This window comes from Chlorocebus sabaeus, unplaced genomic scaffold (assembly GCF_047675955.1).
Source record: "Chlorocebus sabaeus isolate Y175 unplaced genomic scaffold, mChlSab1.0.hap1 unalloc_scaffold_219, whole genome shotgun sequence".
NCBI lineage: Eukaryota > Metazoa > Chordata > Mammalia > Primates > Cercopithecidae > Chlorocebus > Chlorocebus sabaeus.
Genome location: NW_027327503.1, coordinates 303,318 through 328,341, shown reverse-complemented (window position 1 = coordinate 328,341; position 25,024 = coordinate 303,318). Strand labels below are relative to the sequence as shown.

Sequence of the window (25,024 nt, the reverse complement as noted above, 5' to 3'; positions counted from 1 at the left end):
AGAAGGTACACACCCCTCTGGGATATTGTTCCTCATAACTTGTGGGGGAGAGCATGATATTATTTCCAGTACGACAGTGGCTTGACACCCAGTCTGTGATATTGGTTCTGCACACCAAATCTGTGCCCCTCATTTCCCATGCATTCTCTCCACACTTTTGGAACCTCAGGGGAGGCTTTGTCTTTGGTTACAGATGAAGAGACGAAGGGTCTGAGAGGTTAAGCAAGTTTGTTACTGGAAAGCAGTTCCGATCCAGACCCCAAGAGAGGTTTCTTGGATCTCACGTAAGAAAGAATTCCGGGCGAGTCCATAAAGTGAAAGCAAGTTTATTAGGAAAGAAAAGGAATAGAAGAATGGCTACTCTGGCCAGGCGCAGTGGCTCACTCCTGTAATCCTATAACTTTGGGATGCCGAGGCAGATGGATCACCTGAGGTGAGAAGTTCGAGACCAGCCTGTTCCAACATGGCAAAACCCTGTCGCCACTAAAATACAAAACATTAACTGGGCGTGGTGGCAGGTGCCTGTAATCCCAGCTACTAGGAAGGCTGAGGCAGGAGAATCACTTGAACCCAGGAGGTGGAGGTTGTAGTGAGCCAAGATCACGCCACTGCATTCCAGTTCAGCCAATAGAGCGGGACTCCATCTCAAAAAAAAAAAAAAAAAAAAAGAAAGAAAGAAAGAAAGAAAGAAAAAAAGAATGACTGCTCCATAGGCAGAGTGGCCCCAAAGGCTGCTGGTTGCCCTTTTTCATGGTTATTTCTTGATCATACGCTAAACAAGGGTTGGACTATTCATGAGTGTTCCAGGAAAGGGGTGGGCAATTCGCAGAACTGAGAATTTCTGCCCTCCCTTCTGAGACCACGTAGGGTAACCTCCAGATGCTGCCATGGCATCTGTAAACTGTCGCAGCGCTGGTGGGAGTGTCTTGTAGCAGCTAATGCATTATAATTAGCATATAATGAGCCGTGAGGAGAACCAGAGGTCACTCTCGTGGCCATCTTGGGTTTGGTGAGCTTTGGCGGACTTTACTGCAACGTGCTTTATCAGCAAGGTCTTTATGACCTGTATCTTGTGCCGACCTCCTATCTCATCCTGTGACTAAGAATACCTAGCCTCCTGGGAATGCGACCCAGCAGGTCTCAGCCTCCCTTTACCCAGCCCCCATTCAAGATGGAGTCGCTCTGGTTCACGTGCCTCTGACAAGTTGGCCTGGGTTGAGTGTTCCCTAGTGTGTGGTGGTTGGAGCTGTTCCTAGGAGTAAGAGGTATTGCCAGTAGGAAACAGGTCTCTGTTAGCCCGGGGGCTGGCACTCTGCACCAGTATGTCGGCCTCATTTTAGTGGTGACAAAACTGGGGCTCAGAGACATCAACTCCCTCATCCCGACCCCCAGACTGTCAGTGGTGGGCTGGGGTTTGAATGTGGGGCTTGAAGACCCATCATCTCCTCTGGTCCCCCAGTCTCTTCTGCCCAAGAGGAACAGGATCCCAGGATCCAGGCCCCTCATGGCACCAGCCAGGGTGGGTGGAGATGGGGAGGCAGAGTTCCAAAGCCCCCCGGACTCTGAGGCAGGTCAGGGACCAAGAGCAACCCGGACCTACGGGCCCCACCCCGAGAAGAATGGCTGCAGGCCCGGCCCAGCGGGCAGGAGGTCTGTGTCCTCACTCAACGTGACGGCGCTTCCGGCTGCTCCAGCCAGGCCGTGCTGTCTTCAAGTTTCCAATCATGCGGCCTCCTCTCCAATTCCCAAACCCAACCCACAGAGACAGCGATCTGGGGTCTTCGTGAGGTTTGTCAGCAGCTCTGACCCGCTGCTGGTTCTGGAAAGCTCTCTGCTGCCCCCTGCTGGGGAGGCTCAGGGTAGGGCTCTGGCTGCAAGCATGGGGTCCCAGAACCTCCTGGCTCTGTCACCTCTGCTGGGTGGAAAACCAACCCAGGATTGAACCAGCAGATGGGTGCCTGATTCCTTATTATCAGAGCTCCGCCTAATGGCAAGTCTCTCTCCGGGCCTCAGTTTCCCCTTCCATTAAACGAGGGGCTTGGGGGATACCAAGGAGGGGTAACTGCTTAGTGAGGATGGGAGGTTTCTTCTGGGGAGATGAATACATTTTGAAACTAGATGGCGTGAGTTGTTGCACAGGACTGTGAATGCACAAATGCCACCACATTATTCGCGTTGAAATAGTTGCATGCGATGTGAAAGTCACCTCATTTAAAGTGTTTAAAAGAGGGGCCTGGGAGAGTGCAGTGTACGTGAGAATCAAGTGAGACACCCATAGTCTCTGAACCTCTGTTTTCTTGTGTAAACTGGCAAAGAGACCGTGTGAACTGTGTTCCCTGGGGCCAAGAGATTCCAAGAAGGAAAACCTGGGATTCCTGGCTCTGGGATGAGGGCTGGGGGCCAGAAGGGGAGGGGCATGTGAGGATGGCTGGGGTCAGCCCAGATAAGGCTTTCAATACTGGGTAGCAGCGTCTACACAGGCGGAAATCCCTGCATCTCACTTCACGCAGGGCTGACCAGTGGCCAGAGGTAGGACTGGCCAGGCTCGGCCCAACCAAGTCTGGGAGCAGAGGACACTAAGTGAGGGATCCCCGTCGCCACCCTCACTGGCCTGTGGCTCTCCTGACACCACAAGAGAGCTCCAGGAGCTGACCTTGGGTCCTAATGGGGGACACCTTCCTGGCTGCAGGCTGGCAGGGTGGTGTGGTGGTCAGTGTACTGGGCTCTTCGTTTCCGCCCCTACCTGCTGTGTGACGGTGGGCCAGACACCTAACCTCTCTGTGCCTCTATTTCTTCAATGGAGCCCCCACATTTGGGCACAGTGGCCTGAAGGTTAAAGGCAAGAGCAGCACGAGACCTGCAGTAAAAGCTCTGAGCAGGGAGAACAGGGACCTGCCCAGGGAGTTCCACCACCATCTCCCCTCTGGCCGCCGAGGAAACCGAGGTTCATGGTGACCTGGCCCAGGTCTGTTGGACTCAGGGTCCTTCTCATCCCCAAGATCAGAGGGCTGCCACCAGGGAAGGAGCTGGCCCCTAGACCCAGCCCAGGAAGCACACAGGGAAGGATGCCCTGGGGACTTCGGTATGTTATTGCAAAAAAAAAATTTATTGCTATATGAACCCTGCTTTCATTCCTCCATTTCCCAGAAAATGAGCCACGGGAGACACCAGGAGAGGCAGGAGACCATCCTCCTTGCACAATACCCACTCCCTTGGATGCTGTCCTCAGCGAGGTTGGCTGGGGTCAACCAAGGGGCCCACCCGCAGGGTGGCAGAGGAGGTAGGTTGACCCTGTGGACGTTGAGCTCGGTGGAAAAGGTCCTGGCCCTCTGGTAGAAGAAGAGCGACTTCTCGCTGTCCAGGAGGAAGTTGTGGGAGATGGTGGCCAGCCGCGTGTAGATCTTCAGCTGTGCCTTCTTGTTGCCCAGGTCCACGGCGGCTGCCAGTGCCAGCTGGTAGTACCTGGCTGCATCAAACGGGTTCTGAAGGAGACAGGCCATGCTCAGCAAAAGGGGGACTCGGAGCCCATCTTCCCAGAGGCCATTCCTGTCTCCAGGTCATTCCACATGTCCAGCCAATGCTGGCTCACCCCATGAACCCCGAAGCCTGTGACACTGCTGTGGTCTCAGCTGCAGGAGGTGGGGACGACCCTGATACCCCTGGAAGACTTCCTGACTGTCCCTACGCCCCACTCACCCCAAGCCTCCTGCCCCAGTGCCACCCTCTCTGCAGGCAGTGGCTGCTTTCCCCATGGGCTGAGGTCAGGGCAGATCCTGCCTGCTCTGAGAGTTCCATGCAGGACCCGTGGCTCCAAGCCACAGCAGGGGCACAGTGTTGAGTGACCCAGGCTCCCCTCTGGCCCCTGTCCATGCTGACCATTTCCAGGCCCTCCACGGGCCAGGCCAGGTAGAAAACCATCTCTAAGGTGTCCTCTTTGGCAATGTTCCCTGAAATATTGACAGAATGTGACTCCCCAGATATCCATTCCCATTGTCAATGCATCTTTGGCTCAAACTCACCATCGCTGGGATGGGATGCCATCTCCCAGACCTCCTCCTTGACCCTCCCATCCCCCACCCGGCTTCTCCCCAGGCTCCTCCTCCACATGGGGGTCACCTAAGGGACCTCTCTAAGACCCATGCCTGGCCTGTCCCTCTTTACCATCTCAAGATGGCTCCCAACGACAAAGTCCAAGATGCAGCAGTCCATTCCCTCACTGTCCCACCCCACACACGGAGCAGGGGCGTGAGAAGGCCCCAAGTCACCGTCACTGCTCATCCAATGCACCCGGCCCAGCCGAACACTGGACTCTGTGCTGGGTGCGTGGCTGAGCCTAATGTCCTTGCTCCCAGTCTGAGGGCCTCAGGAGTGAACACTGACCACACAGGGTGGCCCGGGCTGTGGCAGAGGGAAGCCCAGGAGGTCCCAGACTCAGCCAGGGGTGAAAGGCAAAGGCTTCCTGAAGGGGTGGGGACTTCCCAACTAAACAGGAAGGAGCCAGCCAAAGCATATGTCTCTACATGTGCCTGTGCGTACGTGTCCCTGTGTGTGTGCGCACACCTGTGTGTGCCTGTGCGCATTTTCATCTGCCTGTAGTGTGTACAGCAGCTACTGAGTGGCAGGCTGAGCCAGGACACACCTAATCCACCCTATTCCAGGGCTCACTCTCATGTGTAGACTAAAGGGGACACCATTTTAGAGGCAGTTGGCAAAGATGCCCATTTACCCCTGCTTCTCTGCCAACCTTCCAGGTCCCATCCAGCCCGGCTTTTTCTCCCACTCCTCTGGGCCCTGGGTCCAGAGCCTCCTATACAAGGAGGAGGGTGTAGCCTTGGAAAGACAGCCGCCCTTGGGGAATTCCAAGGGGGCCTCCCTGTGGGAAGCTGGCCTGCGCTGACAGCATAGTCACGATGAGGCCCAGAGGGCTGTGCATGGGAAGGAGGTGAAGGAGGCCACTGTCCCCCGACCCCAACCATGGACTTTGGCCTCTCAGGTACTACTTGGCGCTTTCCTTTCTCCTGGACAGGCGGAATGGGCGGCAGGCTTGACCAAGAGAGAGAAAGGCCTCTTCTGGGAGGCCCGTCCCCCTGGGTCCCAGGCAAGCCCCTGAGCAGTGAGCAGCGTCCCCCTAGGCCTGACACCTGGCACCTCCATGTCTGGCTGGGACTTGGGAGGCCACAGGGACCACATCTGACCACCAGGTGTCGCCGGCACTGGGCTGAGGCATATCGGGCCGCTGTAGGCCTGCAGTGGGGGATACAGGGCAGGGTCTTAGGGCTGCCCCGCTCCTCAAGTTGTTCTAAGGCCTCCAAGATCTCGGCCCCTGGACTGGAGTGCCCGGGCCCCTCAGCCCATAACGAGTACTGACGCGGTGCCGGTGTGATGCTAAGGAAGGGCGGTGCCTGCTGGGCAGAGAGGTAGAGACACCCCAGGTCTGAGTCTGCCAGTCCCAGCTCTCCAGCCCTGCAAGGCTGGGGCAGACAGAGCACAGCACGTCCCCTCCAGACACACCCGACCCAGCAAGGCCTCAGCCTCGCTGGCTGGGGCCCCGCCCCACTGCACCTGCCCTGAGCTGGGGTTTCCCTGTTTGTGAACCCAATGGTAAGATACTGGTCCCACCCCACCCTTCCTGGGTGATGTGAAGATTCAAGGTGTCTCGGGACTCCAGGAAGGAGTTGCTCCGTGCAGGCTGGCACCCTGCGCAGGCTTCCTAGAGGAGGTGCCAGGATTTGGGTTGGATCTTGCAACGTGGATTCAATGTGAGGATGATGCTGTCCTCCGAAATGTCCTTCTCCCGACCCTATTTTCTTTGTTAAATGCACCTTGACACTTGACTGTCAAGACTCAGCTTTGATGTCACCTCCTCCAGGAGGGCCTCCCTGACTACAATCCTCCTTCTTAACCCAGAGGCCACCATTGCCCACTCATGTGTCAGCCTCCCTGGCTGAGACTGAGTTCCTGAGGGTGGGGCCTGGCCATCTTGGGAGCTGAATTGTATCTGCTAACCTTACTGGCTCCTCCAGCCGGGCATAGAGCTCCAGGGCGGCCACTGGGCCATTTCTAAGGAAGGCTGGAACCCAGGCCTCGGGTCTGGGTGGAGATCCCACTCCAAGGGGACTGGGAACACCCCGAGCCCTGCCCCTCCCTCCCACCTTCAGGTCATAGAAGATGATGTCACGGAGCATCAGGTACACCTTCACGTAGTAGAGGGTCTCCTCGTCGAACCCCAGTGGCAAGTTGCAGAGCTACAGGGTCTTGAGGTAGAAGTGCTCCGCCAGCTTGCCGTGGCCCAGCCGGTGGTGCAGGGTGGGCAGCCGGTGGTAGGCCACGCGCTCATTCAGCCGGTCCCCTGGGGTGCAGGCCAAAGGGGCAGGTGTGAGGACGTGGCTCCCTGGGGCAGGCAGGGCACAGGCCCCTCAGGAGCAGGTATACAGACCCCAGGCAGCACTCGTGGCTTGCCTCCAGGCACCTGTGGTCACCTGGGCAGCTCTGGCCATTCCCTTCTGGGTTCCCAGACTCACTTTCCCGTCTGGAAAGCAGAATTAATAAGGCCTGCCCCTGTCTACTGTGAGGCTTTGGCAAAGTCGGACCTGGATGGCCCAGCTCTGTGTCTACACATAGCCACCTGCCTTTGCTCACTGGTTTTAACCAGGGGAGCCCATGCAGTTCAGGTGCTCCTGGGTACCCCAGCTCCAGGCAACCCACAGATGTGACATCTGACTCCTCCTGGGTGTGTCACGATCAGATCCCCCTACCTTGGGAAGTCAGCTGCACACCTACTGTGTACTGGTCCACAGGACACAAGGCACTGGCACATGTGGCCTGCCTAGGGTTCCCTGTCTCTGGAGGGGGACAGACGACCCTGGCACAGCACCAGGGGATGCCCGGCCTTAAGGGGCAGACTGCTGGAAGGGGAACTGGGATTTTATCAGCCAGAGAGCCGTGTGGTTGATGACGGTGGGAAAGGCACAAGACAAAGGGAATGTGCCACTCAGCCTGGCACATACAGGGACCAACGAGATGCCTGGCATGTCTGGAAGGCAGAGGGCACACTGGGCGGCCCTTGTGGTCAGCAGCGGGAACAGGCAGAGGAAGCAGAAATCAGGCAGGCAGGGAGCTCTGCACTGCGTGAGAGACCTCGGGCTGTGCCCCACAGCCGGACGGGGAAGCCAGTTGGGCAGATCTGCCTGCCTGGACAGGAGACCAGGAAAATGCAGCAGCTGTTTCAGCTCCTGGCCTGCAGACCCAGAGGCTGGGCTCTGGCAAAGTGTGGGTCCTGGCAGGGTGGGGGCTCAGGGGACGTACCCAGAGTGATGCTGAGTGCTAGGACCATGTGGGCAACCTCCAAGCCCTCCTGTGGCTTCTCCATTGTGACCAGGAGTGCCACCAGCTTGCTGCACAGCTGTAGTTGCGGCTCTACCCTGCGGTTGTCCGTAGTCACTGCCAGGGGCAGGGCCTGGTCCTACCACACAGGCAGGTGGGGTCAGGTTTCCCACAGCACCCACCTTGCGCAGCGTCCTCGTCAGAGCTCAAACATGTGCTTGGAGCTTCCCACACCCCAGCTACTCCTGCACCTCGACACAGCTCTGTGCTGTGGGATAACACATAGTTCAGACACCCAAGTTGGGGGCTGAAGAGTCACCTGAGGCCCATCCAGCTACTCCCGACAGCCTCAAACCAGCCTCTCCCACCTGAGCACTGGGGGTCTGACTGGGGGGAGCCAACACTCCTCTCTGCTCTAGAAACACCACACTGATCTGTGCCCAGGGCTGAGCCACACTGTGAGCTCAGAGGAAAGGAGAAGTCGTCCCACTTCGGGGTACATGCAGACCTGGGCCTCCCACTGATATGCTGTGTGTCCTTTGACATGTCCCTGTGCCTCTCTGAGCCTCAGTTTCCTCATCTGGAAGATGGGGACAGGACTTCCCACTCATGGTTGCTTGAGGTCATCAGGTACAAGGGTAGAGCAATTGTCACGTCCAGGCTCCGAGCGTTTTTCCCGGGCAGCGGCATGGTCATATGCCTCAGACCACCAGGTGCCCCACTGAGGCCCACCCACATCAGCCCACAGGCCAGCTCACTCGGTAGAAGGGCATGCCTTCCTCCTGCTCCCAGGGCCCATTGAAGAAGATGTCTCCAACTGCCTCCAACAGCTCCAGCCCCAGGTTGGGGTCGCCTGTGTGCACGTCCACATTCTGTGCCACCTGAAAGGAGACAGAAGTTCGCTCCAGACCCACACCTAGCAACGTGGCTACGCGCACCTTTGCCAGCCTCTTTTCTCCCACACACTACAGGTACACCTGAGCATTTTTCAGACCCTGTGCATGGAGGCTGCCCCCACCACTGGCATGAGGACAATGAACTGATGCACCTGAGTGCCAGGAGGTGACTGAGCAGCTGCAGCCCAGGAGCCCGACACCTGTGAATCCTACCACCAGGGGTAGCCCTAGCCCACTCCCCCTGCACTCAAACCAGTCTCCGTGGCCCCTAGATTGCTGGGAGCCCAGCCCCTGTCTCCTTTCTGCGTTGTCACATCCCTGCCACATCAGCAGTGTTTCAGTGTTTGTCGGTGGGCCTGGTCCCCTCTTGGCCATGAGCTCTTGATCCCTCTCCTCAGCTCAAGGAGGTATACAGCAGGTGCTCAATAATGAAAGCTTCACCAGGCTCCTGGGCTTCACAATTTGTACCAGATCACACAGTGTTTCGGAAAGCCTCTGAAAACAGCCACTATGATAGATTCATTTTGTAAGGAGATGTGCCACGTGTCGCTTGGAGCAAGTTCTTCTGTGTGTTAACTGAGTGGTCACATTATTTGAGGATGTGCTGTATACCAGCAAGTGCTGTGCACTGTGAGGGGCCGCGCCTCTGCCCTCAGGGAGAAGATGCTGGCCACCGGAGGAGGATGTGAGGGAACCAGTTGGAGGGAGGGAAAAGGCACACAACAGGTGCTCAGCAGTGGCTTAGGAATGAGTGGATGGATGGATGAATGGATGAGGAGATGAAGACACATGGATGGATGGAAGGGTGTGTGGATAGATGAATGCTTGGATGGATGGATGGATGAATGGATGGATGGGTGGGTGGGTGGAATGATGTGTGTATGTATGGGTGGGTAGATAATGTATGGATGGGTGGAGGGTAGATGATGTATGTACATGTGGATGGATAGATGGTGGACAGACGAATGTATGGATAAACAAATGGACAGATAGATGAATGGAGGGATGCATTAATAGGTAGATTGGTGGGTGGGTGGATGGACGAACGGTGAATGGATGGATGGGTGAGAGGATGGATGAATGGAAAGATCAATTGGTAGGTGGATGGATGATGGATGGATGATGGATGGATGAACAGGTGAATGGATGGATGATGGAAGGATGAACGGACGAACAGATGGACGGATGGTGGCTGAATCAATGGATGATAAAGGGATGGATGGATGAACAGGTGAATGGATGGATGGATGGAAGGATGAGCAAGCGAGTGGATGCATGATGGATGGATGGATGATGGATGGATAGAAGAATGAACAGGTAAATAGGTGATGGAAGGATGAACGGATGGGTGGATGGACAGGTGAATGGATGGATAGACGGGTGAATAGATGGATGATAAAAGGATGGATGAATGATGGATGGATGAAAGGACAGACGGATGGATGATGGATGGATGGATGGAAGGATGAACAGGTAAATAGATGATGGAAGGGTGAATGGATGGGTGGATGGACAGAGAGTGAACAGCACAGGAGTCCTCCTGCATCCCTTGCCACTCACCTGGATGTACAGGTCCACCAGCTCGCTCTGCCGCAGGAGGTAATAGATCTTCCCTGCTTGCAGCCAGGCATGTGCCTCCTCTTTCCTCTGGAGGTCAATGAAAATCCCCAGACTTCGTTTGGTGTAGTCCAGAGAGGATTTGTAGGCCCTGGAATCACTGGAATCAGACACAGGTGTCAGAACAAGGGCTCTCATCCTCCTGGAACCAGTCTGCCTCCTCCCGTGGGTCTGATGACAGATGAATCTGGCATGTGGGGACTGGGAACGGCCCTCTTGTGTGTGCAGTGTTCTGCCCTTCCCAGGCTGCTGAGATGGCCAGAGTGAACACACACGGCATGGAAAAGATGAAGGACATCCTTCTGAGGGAATCGAGCATCATGCTGCCCTGTGGCAGGAGGAGTGTGCTAGTCCATCTCCCCTGCCTCCCAGTCATGGCCTGTGTCTTCTCCAGACGCACCAGGAGCCGTTAGTGTTCAGAGGCTATCTAGGTCGATGGTTCTCAAGGTGTGCAGGCATCACAGTCACCCGGAGGCCTGTCCTTATAGCTTGCTGGCCCTGCCCCCAGAGCTTCCGGCTCCACAGGCCTGGGGCAGGCCCTAGAACTCCCACTTGCCACAAACTCCTAGGTGACATGGATGCTGCTCTACTGGTCCAGGGACTACACTTTGAGAAGCATGGCTCTAGCACACTGTCCCATTTTCCTTCTGTGAACTTGAGGCCAAGACTACAGTCAGTCTCCCAGGTCCCTATGGAATCTGGCTCCTTCTCTGCTCTCTCAGTAAGTCCAACACTCAAGGGGCTGGGACTGCAGCAATGTCACTGGGCCCTATGGGTGGGGTGGCCAGGGCCATGGTTACCCCACCAGGTCAGGATGCTTGGGGGAAGCTGACTAGGCCAAATATGGGATGTGAGACCTTGAAACCCTGCCCCAGGGAAGCAGGTGACACAACTGGCTCTGTCTTCTGTGGGAGAGAAGCCACAGGTGGCTGCTGTGGTCACATTTAAGGGGACAGACGAAGCCCAGGAGTGAAGATTCGGGGCAGGCACAGGTAAGATGACAAAAGCCACCATAGTAGGAAGAACAGCCCAGAGTGCACCTACTGCCTCTGCTGGGGTTGAGGTGACCTTTGCCCCAACAAGGGAGGCTCAAGCTGGGACTCATGGGCCAGCAGCAGCCCTGGGATGACCCCAGGCCGGCCAGCTCAAAGCATCTGATGCCAAAGCACCAAATGATCAAAAGGAGAGGGGCTGCTGGGCCCTGGGCCAGCTTCCCTGTGCCCTTCTCCCTGCCCGCCCCCACCTCCACCACTGCAAAGCCAGCCCTTACCGCTCCGTGCCCAGGGACAGGTAGAGCTGACTGATGGTCTCCAGGAGCTGCCCCTCCAGCACCTTGTCGGCCACCTTGTGGGCCAGGGAGAGCTGGAGATCGTGGTAGATGACATACTGGGCCTCGCTGGGCATGACGGCGCTGTAGAAGTAGCACAGCCACTGGACGGCCCGCAGCTGGTCTGGGCAGAAGACAAAATGGAAGACGTTAGTCTCCCAGCATCGAAGCGAGGCTGGCTGGGCTCAGAGGCCCCTGCTTGCCTCCTTCACACCTCTGTGAGCCTGGGCCCCATAGGCGGGGCGCCTGAGCGCAGACAGGCCATGCACCTGTGCCAGGGCAGACGCCAAGCACACTGTGACATGGGCACATCTTGGTGCAGATGCTCATGGTACAGGCCGGCCTTCTTTACAACTCCCAGGGCCGAGGTTGTGGATGGACACAGAGTGAACAGCAGGGGCTTGGCACCTGCACCAGGCCATCTATTTCTGCTTCACAAAGATCCTCTGGCCAGGATCAGGGCTGCCTTCAGCCTGAGCTGATGAGGCCAGGGGCACAAGTGGCCCCTGTCACAGATGGAACCCTGAGAGAGCAAAGCCAAGCATCACGTCTGCCACACATGGCATCATGTTGGGGGAATGGGATTCAAAGCTGGCCCCTGGCGTTCCCACACATGCTTCTCTCATGCAACCAGGCTCCCTAGCCACAGGCTCACTGGCCTCTCCCAAAGCCTGATTTTCTAGTGTCAGAAACATTCCGGAGATTAACATAGGAAACCAGGTACGCCGAATGGACATCTGTCACACACGCCACCCAACAACAGCCGAATACACAGTCCTCTCGAGCACCCATGGGACATTCCCCATGACAGACCATGTGCCAGGCCACAAAACGAGCCTCAGTGAATGGAGAAGGACTGAGACCAAAGCAGAGGTGTTCTTCAGCTGTACTGGCACAAAACTGGAAATCGACAGTGAAGGAAATGTGGGAAATTCAAAAAATATGTGAAAACTACACACTCCTAAACAACCAGTGAGTCAAAGAGACCAGCAGGGAAACCAAAAACTAATTTGAGAAGAATGCAAACAAACGCACAGCCCCGGCCAGTGCGGTGGCTCACGCCTCTCATCCCAGCACTGTGGGAGGCCGAGGCAGCAGCATCGCTTGAGTCCCGGAGTTTGAGATCAGCCTGGGAAACATGGTGAAATCCCGTCTCTATATTTAAAAAAAATACAAAAATTAGCCGGGTGGAGTGGTGCACATCTGTAATTCCAGCTACTCGGGAGGCTGAGGCATAAGAATGGCTCTAACCTGAGTAGAAGTTGCAGTGAGCCAAGATTGCACCACTGCACCCCAGCCTGGGCAATAGAGCAAAACTCTGTCTTTAAAAATAAAAATAGCACAACGTATCAAAAATTCCAAGATGCAGCTAAGGCAGTGCTGAAAGGGAAATTTATAACTGTAAATGTCTACATTCAAAGAAAGAAGAAAAATCTCAAATCAAAAACCTAACCTTCCACCTTGAGAAACTAGAAAAAGAACTAAACCCAAAGTGAATAAAAGGAAGAAAATAATAAACGTGAGAGTGGAAATGGAAAGTAAAAATACAGAGAATGGAAAAACAAAAGAGATAACAGAACCGAAGGTGGGTTTTTTGAAAATAACACAATTGACAAATTGTTCACTAGACTGACCGAGGAAAGAAAGACGGGACACAAATGACTAAAATCAGAGACTGAGCACCATGGCTGACGCCTGTCATCCCAGCACTTTGTGAGGCTGAGGTGGAAGGATCGTGAGGCCAGCATTCAAGACCAGCCCGGGGGAACATGATGAGACCCCATCTCTAATAAAAATGAAGAAATAAAAAATTACAAACCCAAGTTTCTAAAATCAGAAATGAAAAGGAAACATTATTGCCGACCTGACAGAAATAAAAGGATTCCACGAAAACACTACGAACAATTGTACACCAACAAACCAGACCATCTAGACACAACAGCCAAATTCTTAGAAGGACACAAACTACCGAAAGTGACTCAAAAATGACCCCAAGGAAGCATGTGGGGTATCAGCCCCGCCCTTGGTCTCCTCGATCGTTCAGCGCAGGGTAGGGAGACAGGGAAGCATGATCCCCGTTCCCTGGCCTGCATTTCCAAGTCTGAATCCCCCAGCACCCCGGGGAGGGCCTCGTAGGAGGAGGTACCACAGGCTATTGTGCCAAGAGCCACTGGAGGCTGCAGTGGGGGCTGGGGCACTGGGTTCCTGGAGGGTCTCCTTCCAGTAAGAGAATGTCCCTGGGGAAGAAGCCTGGGTCTGAACCCCCCAACCCTCCTTGGGCAGATGTGTGGGACCGGGGCCCCTTCACACGGTCCTTTCCAAAATCTTATCCCTACTAGGGCCAGGAGTGGGTGCCAGGCCTGTGCTGGAAATGGGCAGGTTTGGTCACAGCCCCTGGGGCTCTGGTCCAGGTCACAGGAGGCACCTCTGAGTGGTCTCACTATGCCATGACAAAGCGCTGCAAGACAGAGGGGACCCACAACAGTATCCCTTGTCTCAGCCATTTCCCTGGACTCAACTTCCTCATCTATTCTCTGTGGCCTAGATTTCGGACAGCCCTGCCCACCTACTGTCCGTTCACTGCTCCGTCTGCAGTGACTGTTCGATAGCACTCCATGGCTCCCCAGTGCTCTTGGGGAAAAGGCCAAGCCACAGCCTGAGGCCCCAGGCCCTGCTTAGCGCTCCAGAAGAGCTTCTCACCATCCAGCACCCAACCCACCCCCTCCCAACTCTGCACCTCCCTGCATAAGCCCTGTTCACTCATCCCCGCTCCCACCCCACTCATCCCCGCTCACACTCCCACTCATCCCCGCTCCCACTCCCACTCAACCCCGCTACCACTCCCGCTCACTCACCCCCACTCACACCCCACTCATCCCCGCTACCCCTCCCACTCACTCACCCCCACTCACACCGCTCACACTCCCGCTCACTCACCCCATCACACCCCACTCATCCCCCCTCACTCTCCCGCTCACTCACCCCATCACACCCCACTCATCCCCGCTACCACTCCCGCTCACTCACCCCTATTCACTCATCCCCGCTCACACCCCACTCATCCCCGCTCACACCCCACTCAACCCCGCTACCACTCCCGCTCACTCACCCCATCACACCCCACTCATCCCCGCTCCCACTCCCGCTCACTCACCCCCACTCACACCCCACTCACACTCCCGCTCACTCACCCCATCACACCCCACTCATCCCCGCTCACTCTCCCGCTCACTCACCCCATCACACCCCACTCATCCCCGCTACCACTCCCGCTCACTCACCCCATCACACCCCACTCATCCCCGCTCCCACTCCCGCTCACTCACCCCCACTCACACCCCACTCACACTCCCGCTCACTCACCCCATCACACCCCACTCATCCCCGCTCACTCTCCCGCTCACTCACCCCATCACACCCCACTCATCCCCGCTACCACTCCCGCTCACTCACCCCTATTCACTCATCCCCGCTCACACCCCACTCATCCCCGCTCACACCCCACTCAACCCCGCTACCACTCCCGCTCACTCACCCCATCACACCCCACTCATCCCCGCTACCACTCCCGCTCACTCACCCCCGCTCACACCCCACTCATCCCCGCTACCACTCCCGCTCACTCACCCCCAGTCACACCCCACTCACCCCGCTCACACTCCCGCTCACTCACCCCCACTCACACCCCACTCACCCCGCTCACTCTCCCGCTCACTCACCCCATCACACCCCACTCATTCCCGCTCACTCACCCCCACTCTCTCACCCCTAGGCCTTCACACAGGCTACACCACCAGCCTCTCCTCCACCAACTATTACTTGACTAAATGCTCTCAACCCTCTGGTTCTAGACTAAAGAGGCTTCCCTAACCCAGGGCCAAGTGCTGCCCCGCCATCACACCACTCACCCTTTTGTGGCTTCTGTGGCCTGAAGCTCACATTCCCACGCTCAGTCTCTGCCACCCGAGGACCCCACAAGCCCCATTTGTGGGTGGGACCTGGCACACTGCACAACGAGCTGCTTTTGCATGAACTGCTCTGCGGCTTTGGGCAATCACCCGCCCCCGTGTCCTCTGTGAAGTGGGATGACAGGTGCGCAGGCTGCCAACATACCAAGCAGATAACACGGACATAAGAACTGGTGTTCAGGGCCTGGCTCATGGTGGGGCCCGAAGTCCCAGCACAGCCGAGCCTGCCTTGATCCCAGGGTTATGTCTAGGAATTCCCAGCATGCAGGACTTTCAGTGCTCAAGGCAGGATAGTCCCTGGGCAAACCAGGAAGAGCTGGCTGCCTCAGTAGGCCACAGAGGGCCTGGCCCTGCATGGGAACCGCCTGTCTCCAGGGCGCTTGCCAACATCTGCTGCTGGACATGGCTCAGCACTTTCGATGGTAGAAAAACCACCACTTGTTTCTGAATCATAAACCCCAGGTGAGCCCTGACCCGAGTGGCCCCAGAAGGCTCACAGGAGGAACTAGGGCACTCACTCTCCACATGGCCTATTTCTACGGTGACCAGAAGGGCCCACTCATAGTAGCCCTTGCCCTGCTGGGCTGGGCCCTGGCGGGTGCAGAGGTGGCCCAGCTGCAGGAGTACGTGGGTGAAGTCTCGGCCACACTCCCTGCAGGGCAGCCTCGAGAACAGCCGCATGGCCCCCAGGAGGTAGTGCTGGGCCAGCCTGCTGGCACTTGCATGCAGGCACAGGGTCCCGAAATTGGCCAGCACCACTGCCTGGTTCCTCCAATGGCCCAGGTCCCAAGCCGCTCATAAGGCGCAGTAGTAACCCTCAGCTGCCTGCCTCGTCCGGCCTGTCCTCTTCACAGCCACGGCCAGCATGTTGGCCATTACACCCTCTGGTCCTCTCTGGCCACCACTGCATCCTGGACAGACTGCAGGATGTTCAGGGTCACCAGGCTCTGTCCATGAAGCACGTGAAGCCAGGCCAGGGCCACCAGGCAGTCCACGATGGCACAGACTCTGGTCATGAAGAGGCCAGCTTTCTTGGCCGCCCCTCGGGCATGTGCCAGGCACTCAGTCAGCTCCTCCTCGTCGCTAAAGCTGCAGAACATGCCGCTCAGCCATGGCAGTGCCACGTCGTACAGGCCACAGAAGCTGGCCTTGTACCCGGGGGCGTTCAGGAACAGCAGCAGTGAGCTCAGGGCCTCTGGGTCCTCCCAGTCGTCCTCAGCTTCCAAGAAGAAGGAGGGGTCCTCGGGGTCCTGCAAGCTCACGTTGCTGGATGCCGCACAGAGACCCCAGGACGCTGGCTCCAGGGGGCAGCCTGGGCAGGTCTTGCATTGTTCCAGAACATTCTTCACCTTCGACAGGGTCTCCTGTGGATCCAGGCCCAGACAAGATGGAGGTATTTCTGCAAGTCACAAAAACACCTAGACATATTAGAGTCCGGCAGTGAGTCCTTGGTCCACTGGGGGCAGGGTCCCCCCATCCCTGCCCTCTGTGTCCCCGGCGCAGCTTGCCATGAGCCCTTAAGAATTATGTGCAACGCAAACTCGGGGCCTGGAGCACGTACGAACTCCGGCACTACGGGGACAGAGAGAACACGCAGGCCCGTGGCCCGACTCTCCTACAAAATCACCCTCCTGTCCTGTTTTGTCGCCCACCTGACAGCAAGGTTTTAGGAGACTGTGTCAGAACAGTGACCCCTCAGAGATGCCTTTCCCTTTAGAAAGAATCAAAGCCTTCTAACTGGACCCATGAATATGCAGCACCACAACTACAAATGTAACTTCTGTCAGCATATTGGGCCCCCCGGTGGGGTACAGGAATCCATGAAATCCTCAACAGCCAATCAGAGCTATGGATCAGCTCAAAAGCTGCTATGCAAAATTGGTAAAGCCACCGACGGCACAGGACAGGGGTGTTGTACCCATGTGCCCAGCTCCGTGCAGGGAAACGGACCATCCCTGCAGGAAGGATGGGAAAGCTTCCAGGCCCCTGTGGCCACCTTCACCGTGGATGGTCTGAAAACCTGAAGCCCACGGTTCCTAAAGGGTTAACAAAGGCCAGACTGCTCCAGCAGCCCACTGGTGTCTGCTGGCTTTGGTGGATTCCTAGCCAAAGCCCCCTCCCAGAGGTGAGCAAACAAGCGCATTTCCTGTTGGAAAACCTGGGATGAAAGGAGGCATTACTGGGAAGGGAAAAACCTAGCTTTAAACCGACCCTCTGTTTCAAGCTCACATGCAAAAAATATGTTCAATACAAACTGCCTCCTTATTCATCTGTAAAGCCTTAGAATTAAAAAAATAAATAAATATGATTTAGAGGCAAATGTCTGACTTGACTACACTAGATTAGCTAAGAAATCGCCCCCACCCAGCAGAGGCACACAGCCCCTCCCAGCCACTACCCTGGCCTCCGGGGCAGCTGGAGAGCCACGTGCCTTTGCTCCAGTGACTTTGGCAGAGGGTGGAACCACCCCCTCCCTGAGGCAAACCTACAACAGCCTTCCCTTCCCCCCTGGCTCCCCTCAGGAAGGAGAAGACCCTTCAGGGACCTCAGTTGAGGCCCCTGCAACCTAAGGCTCTGAATTCTGCTACCCGCTGAGGGCAGTGTGGCCTCCCATCTCTGAGGCAGAGCACAGGGTGAACTGCAGCTTCTCCAGGTCATGAAAAAGGAACCCACAGCTACATGTGGGTCCCAGCAGTGGAAAGGATGCCCCATCTCGGTTGGGGACCAGGCGGGGGTCAGCATGTTCATTGGAAGAAATGTGGGACCTCACGGCCTCCAGTGTCAGAGTAGACGGGAGGTTCAGGCCCACCTCAGGCGATGTCCCTCAAGTCCCCGGCCCACACCACAGAGGGGTGACAGCCGCATCCAATGCCCACCGTACTCACCTCTGTCCCCTCCCCTGCCATTACTCCAAAGCCCAGCTCATAACCAGAGAAGCCTGAGCCACGGGCAAAACCTACCTTGTTCCTGCGGCTGCTCGGTCTCAGCTTCCTCTACTGAGTCTGGCAAGGGAGAACAGAGAAGCAATGAACACCCCCAGCCAGCACCTCTGGTCCCATGTCAGGTTGAGCTGGTGTCGGTGTTGCAGGATGAGAGCATTGCAGGGTGCAAGGGTTGAAAGTCATATCGTCCTCTTCCCTCCTGGATCATGGGAACAACATCACTGTGTGGTGTACACTTTCTGCGATATTGGGAGTAACATTGTCTTCTGTGCCTTGGAATATTAAGGACAATATCACGGGGGGACGTGTACATCTTCTGCAATATTGGGAATAATATTATCCTCTCTCTCCCTGCATACTAAGAAAGATATCACAGAGTACGTGTTCACCTCCTGCGATATGGGGATTAATACCATCTTCTCCCCTTCCAGATATCAGGAAGAGTATCACACGGGGGTGTACGGTGTCTGAGATACTAGGAGTAATATCAACCTCTCAGCCTTGGAATATTAAGAAGAATATCACAGGGTGGATGTACACCCCCTGCCATATTGGGAGTAACATCAGCCTCTCCTCTCCATGGATATTAGGAACAATATCCCAGGCTGGGTGTATGCCTCCTGCTCTATGGGGAATCATATCTTCCTCTCCCAGGATATTAATAACAATATCACAGGGTGGGTGAACACAGCCTGCGATACTGGAATTATTATCATCCTCTCCCCCTCCAGATACTAGGAACCATATCACAGAAGAGCTGTACCCTCCCTGGGATATTGGGAGTAATATCATACGCTTCTTCCATGAATATCAGGAGCAATATCACCGGGTGGCTGTCCATTCATTGCTATGTTGGGAGTCATGTCATATTCTACCCCTCTCAATATTAGGATCAGTGTCACAGGGTGAGTGTATACCTACTGTGGTATTAAAACTAAAATCATGCTCTCTGTCCCTAGATATTAGGAACAACATCACAGGTAGGTGTGAACCCCCTGCAGTATTAGAAGCAATAATATGATTAATTAGCAAACATCAATCATCGATTTTACTAATTATCAGGCTAGTCTCGAACTCTTGACCTCAGGTGATCTGCCCGCCTCAGCCTCCCAAAGTGCTGGAATTACAGGCGTGAGCCACGGCGCCCAGCCAACACTACTTGACATCCCTTTTTGGACCTCAAATTTAGCATGCGGAAAACACACTTTTGATTCCCCCTACTATAACCCACTCCTCCCATAGTCTTCCCGATCCCAATAACAGCATCTCTAGTCTTCCAGTTACTCAGGTCAAAATCCTTGACATCATCCTTAATACTTCTTTTTCTCTCTCTTGTCATCCAACCCATTTAAACTCTCCTTTCAAAATATGTGCCAGACCTAACCACTTCTCACCTTCCTCATCATTTCCAACCAGGTCCAGCCCTCATCATAGCGCTCTGGGTTACGGCAAAAGCCTCCCAATCGCCAGGCACAGTGGCTCACGCCTGTAATCCCAGCACTTTGGTAGGCCAAGGCAGGTGAATCATCAGAGGTCAGGAGTTCAAGACCAGCCTGGCCAACATGGTGAAACCCCTCTACTAAAAATATAAAAAATTAGCCGAGCATGGTGGTGGGCGCCTGTAATCCCAGCTATCCGGGAGACTGAAGCAGGAGAATCACTTGAACTCAGAAGGCAGAGGTTAGAGTGAGCCGAGATTGTGCCATTGCACTCCAGCCTGGGTGACAAGAGCGAAACTCCATCTTAGAAGGTTTAAAAAAAAAAAAAAAAAAAAAGCCTCCCAACCCACCTCTCTCCTTCCACCTTTCACCCTGCCCTGCATTCTACCTTCCTCTCTCAAACATTTCAGAAAAAAAAAAATTATATCCACAGAGAGGGAAAGTACAAATGGGGTGAAATGTTTGGGGAATCTGAGGGAAGAGTATATGGGAATTGTCTGTACTATTTTTGCAACTTTTCCATAAGTCTGAATTATTTCGAATTCAAGAGTTAAACAAAGAAAAAAAAAAAAATTATCTCCCTTTGTGAATCCATCCTGTCTTTCCCCTGGCAACTTAAGGACACTCTCAACTAACACATCTATTTTTTCATGAACACTAAAAGAACCCTTGCCGAGTTTTGACTTTCTGTGCTTGGCAGTAGAAGTGTGTGTGTGTATGTGTGTGGTGTGTATGTATATATAGAGAGGGAGAAATATATATATAAGTATATATATAAATATATACTATATTTACAATGGTAATGTATATATATATAAATATATGTGTGTGTGTAGATATATATAATACGTACCCCATAGCCTGTCCTTAACCAGTTCTAAACTTAGTCCGAAAAACACACATCTAAGCACAGAATTTCAAAATAATACGATGAATATTTTGATAGAGGGATGTGTTGCTATGGAACACGCTGCTAAGACACAAAACCTCCTAGATGGGACAATGAATGAACGAAGTTTGCACCTATAGGCACCCCCTCTGATATCCCCTCAAACGTTTATAGTTATATGCATTTGCTTCCGCCAGGACCCCTATTTCATAAGGGTTAGTTCTAGAGTCTAGCAAGTTCCTACTACAGCTGGCACACATATGCCATTCAAAAATCAGTGGCGGAGTGAATGACGAGTTAAGAACCGTTTGTCAGCCAGTGCTCAGTAATACAACATGCACTGGTATGCAAATGATATTTTTGTTGAAAGCAACAGCAGGATCACAAATTATCTTTCCAGAGAAAGCAAACCTCAAAAGCTTCTTTACCCTACTAAAGCACATTATAAGAAGCTCCCCTTATATAAAAGAAAACCTCCTCATTCGTTATCAATGGCATGTAAACCTAATAAGCCTCCGTCTCTGATGACATCTCTTCCATCCCCAGGGCTAGATAAAGGAAGTTCCGGAAACCCTGGTAGTTGTGAAGGTGGCTCCCAGCTCTGACAGTCTTGAACCCTGCATGCGTGGAGGTCACACAGCAGAAGAACAACAGAGGGAAGCATCATCAGACTTCGAATATGTTTGAACCAGAGATAGCAAATAGGCTGCAGCCAACTGAAAACACCAGAGATTCATGGTGGCCACCTGAGGGGTTGTGCTCTTAAAAAACAAAAATAAAAAATAAAAATTAAAAAATTAAGAAAGGAAGGGGTCAAGAATCCATCAGGTCTGACTGAGACGTGTATCAGTGACTAACACCCCGTATGGCAAAAGTACTCCGGTGCGCTTTGGGTACTTACAGCTTCAGCAGTATTCAAAGGCGTGTGCTCCCCTAAGACTAAGCCATGGGAATACCCCCAGCAACACTGCCAGGAGAAACATCTCCCATGGATTTGGCTAGAAATACAGTTGTCTTTAACAAATTCACACTGAATAAATCCTGACTTATTAGAGCCTGTGAGAATGGCATTCTCAATGATAACAGTTATCACTACAATCTCCAAACATCTGCGATCCTGCAGGGAGGAGCTGTGACAGTGCAGGCCACAGGCCACATGTCCAGAATGTTTCCCAGATTGCCTGTTACAGAATAAAAGAAATGAATCCCCCCCCAAGAATGTCTTCACTCACATTTAGCCAGTTGTTCCTTTGTGTGCATCTCTGTGCTAAAATGGCCATTCTTCCCCACAGCCTGAAGTCATATGCTAAAATAAGAGACTCACATGAAGTCAGAACCATGCAGATGCAAGGAAACCACCACAAAGGAAATGGGCTGGAGAGTGTGGCCAGGAGGATGGTACTTCCCAGGAAGCAATTACTTCATCTCTGCCCATGAAGCAGGCAGCTGTTATTGTCCCCCAGGCCCACGCCAGCCACTCAAAGTAGGTTCTAACCAAACTACCTCCAACAAGCAATATAAATACACCACACAATTGGCTTCTGAAAGGACACCTTGCAACCAACAAGAAACTGTTAGCACAACTTTGACAAACTGTACAACTAAAAACCTTGGAAAGGGATAAACACTGCCACATTTTGACTCAAATACTGCTACGTGGTAGCACCGCAATAATTCACTGAAACAAAAGAATGAATGAGGAATACGTTTATATAGGAATCAGAGGAAGCATGACTAATCATTTAAAGAAATAGGTCAAGAAACTGCTAGGTTCAAATGCTACCGTGAGACACTGTCAGGGCCTTAGGCAAATTCACTTCTCTTGGTCCTGTTTCTAGGTTCATCAAAAACCAGCTTTGGATTAGGGAATCTATTGCTTCCCCAAGTCTTCCTTCTGTGATTCCAGCCCAGATTTTAGGACTGCTCTCCCACTTGGTATATGAAAGCACTTTCTATGTATAAAAGCAAGAGTGCATTTCTGTGTTGAATGCGGTTTGGGACCTACTCTATGAGGCAGAATATCATCATGTAACTTTAAACGTGACGACAAGGCGCACTCTAGATAAGGATAACACATAAGATGTGGCCATACACCTGTGCATGCCTGACAGGGAGATGGGGAAGTCTCATTTAATGAAGCCAGGGTGCCTGTTGCACCTGAACATCCTCAGTCCACGTCAAGTTCACAACGTCCTTCTGACATCAAACCACAGGTATCACATACTTTTCCATACTTTCCACCCAAGATTAAAATATGCAGAGCACCGTGATAAAGACACCTCCATTCCCAGCATGTTGGCTTTCATTCCATAGAATTACATACTTTCGGTGCAAAATGGTGACCAGGTTCCAGCGGCAAGCAAGACTGGGCTCAGTGGGGACAGCAGGCCCTGCAGGAGCCACCACTCCTGTCGCCACAGTCTGATGCAGCTGCAGAGAAGCTGTGGCTGAGGCCATTCACTTTGTGAGAGAACCGCACAGGAGGGAAAAGGTAGGGAAGAGGGCAATGTCATGCTTCTGAGCCCAAGCCAAGGAATCGCATCCCCTGTGACTTGCACTTATATGCCCAGATGACCTGAAGTAACTGAAGAATCATAAAAGAAGTGCAAATGCCCTGTCCCACCTTAACTGATGACATTCTACCACAAAAGAAGTGAAAATGACCGGTCCTTGCCTTAAGCGATTATATTATCTTGTGAAATTCCTTTTCCTGGCTCAAAAAGCTCCCACACTGAGCACCTTGTGACCCCCACTCCTGCCCACCAGAGAACAACCCCCCTTTGACTGTAATTTTCCTTTACCTACCCAAATCCTATAAAACGCCCCCACCCTTATCTCCCTTCGCTGACTCTCTTTTTCAGACTCAGCCCGCCTGCACCCAGGTGATTAAAAAGTTTTATTGCTCAAACAAAGCCTGTTTGGTGGTCTCTTCACAGGGACGCGCATGACAGGCAGGTGCAGAGCCAGGGAAGGACCAGTGATGAGAACAGAAAGGAATGCGTCTCCCTGTACACACACTCGGATTTTATGACAATGTGCGCAGGGGGCTGAACTGGATGCCTGAGAACATTCCTCCAAGTTCTTTTGCTGATTTTCTAAATATTGGTGTAAAATCTGAACTCAGACAAAATTTTTTTAAATCGCTTCAATCAACATCTTTGTCTAGTGCTCAGCATCATATCTACGTGATCATCTAGAAAACCAACTTCTGTTCTAAGGCTCACATCTTCCTATTAAGTCCCAGGGATTTTACAAGGGAATGCACCTCTCATTCGCATCAAGAACACACACAACTACTGTTAAAGAAATGATTAAATTGCTTACATAATTTTTTAAACACCCAGATTTGAAATACAACAGAGACAACTTTTTGATAGCTCTGCTTTCCAACTGCGAACTGCGAGTGGAGAAAATAACCTACCATGATTTCTAACCAGTCAACAACCTGTCTTCCCTGGCTGCAGTAGGAGCAATCTTTCTGAGCTCAGGATGAAAAAGAACCCAGCTGGTTAGGGGACAGACAATCATCAGTTCTCAGTGGACTTCCCGGGTCCCAAATCCCCATGTGACACGTGGAAGTAAACAGCTATCATTGACCAAGCATCTGAATGCTTATCTCACCTCGCCATCTGATTCTCCTGCCATGCAAATTTAAAATTAATAAGCCTGCTATTAGAGAACAGAGTTGGTGCTACATCTGTCTTCCTAAAATTATGGATAATTACCAGCCCACAATGGCTTCTAATCAGATTTGAGTAGTCCCTTAGACAGGAAGCTAAAGTGCCTCAGCCCTAAACTGAGAAGAAAACAGAAACTGGAATGTTCTAGGTTTGATTTTTTCCCCCTTGTTCTAAAGTTGCTGTTCACGAATCTCCTTCTACTGTCTTGTTTATAAAATGTATGAGAAACAGGGAAATTCAAAGACATGATAGAAATGGCCACGTTTTCTAGGTACAAACTTTGTGAACATTATTTTTAGGTGCTGGGCTTTTTCTCCACAAATTGTGAGCCTGGAGTACATTTTCTCCCTCGTGGTTACACATTCAGAGTCAGGGAAAGTGGCTTTAGGAGTAAAGAGGGGAGTGCAGTGAGAAGTGACCGGACACTGAGAAGGACAGACAGGGACTCTACCTTGGTGGCCTACAGCATTCCTGGGCCTCCGACTTTACTTTTCTATCTGTACAAGGGATCTAAAGGCCCGTGATTCTAGGCCATGACAGCTCTTCATACACACATACGCAAACATCACACGCCTGTGTGAAAAGCTGTGACACTTGGCTGATTTCCTGAAGAAGTTATCTTGTATCATTTCTACTCAAGTACTCCACCTCCTTCCAGACAAGTATCTGAGGATGATGGGCTATCCCACAGCCATGTGTGTAACCTCTGCTGCTTATGATCCCTGTTCATATAGCATTTTCCAAAAGCATTTGGTGTGAACTGACAGAAGAAAGAAGAATAAGGTTCTTTCAGCCCATTCATTCATTCATTCATTCATTCATTCAACAAATATTGACTATCTATGTGCCAGGCACTGGTGATATAACAGCGAACATATATTTTTGTAGGTAGCGACAGACAACCAAAAAGTATGTTAAAGAGTGATCAATACTGTAGAGGAAA

At 53.0% G+C, this 25,024-nt stretch overlaps 1 protein-coding gene across 1 annotated transcript in view; it reads right to left on the bottom strand.

Annotated features, from left to right (window-relative positions):
* LOC140711144 (SH3 domain and tetratricopeptide repeat-containing protein 1-like) overlaps positions 1-25,024 on the bottom strand; it is a 56,845-nt gene that overhangs the window by 11,523 nt on the left and 20,298 nt on the right. Inside the window, 9 exon segments of the mRNA XM_073014053.1 lie at positions 3,205-3,482; positions 6,153-6,349; positions 7,306-7,462; positions 8,082-8,204; positions 9,780-9,936; positions 11,107-11,287; positions 15,650-16,018; positions 16,021-16,530; positions 18,092-18,133. Of these exon segments, the coding sequence (XP_072870154.1) occupies positions 3,205-3,482; positions 6,153-6,349; positions 7,306-7,462; positions 8,082-8,204; positions 9,780-9,936; positions 11,107-11,287; positions 15,650-16,018; positions 16,021-16,530; positions 18,092-18,133 (2,014 nt within the window).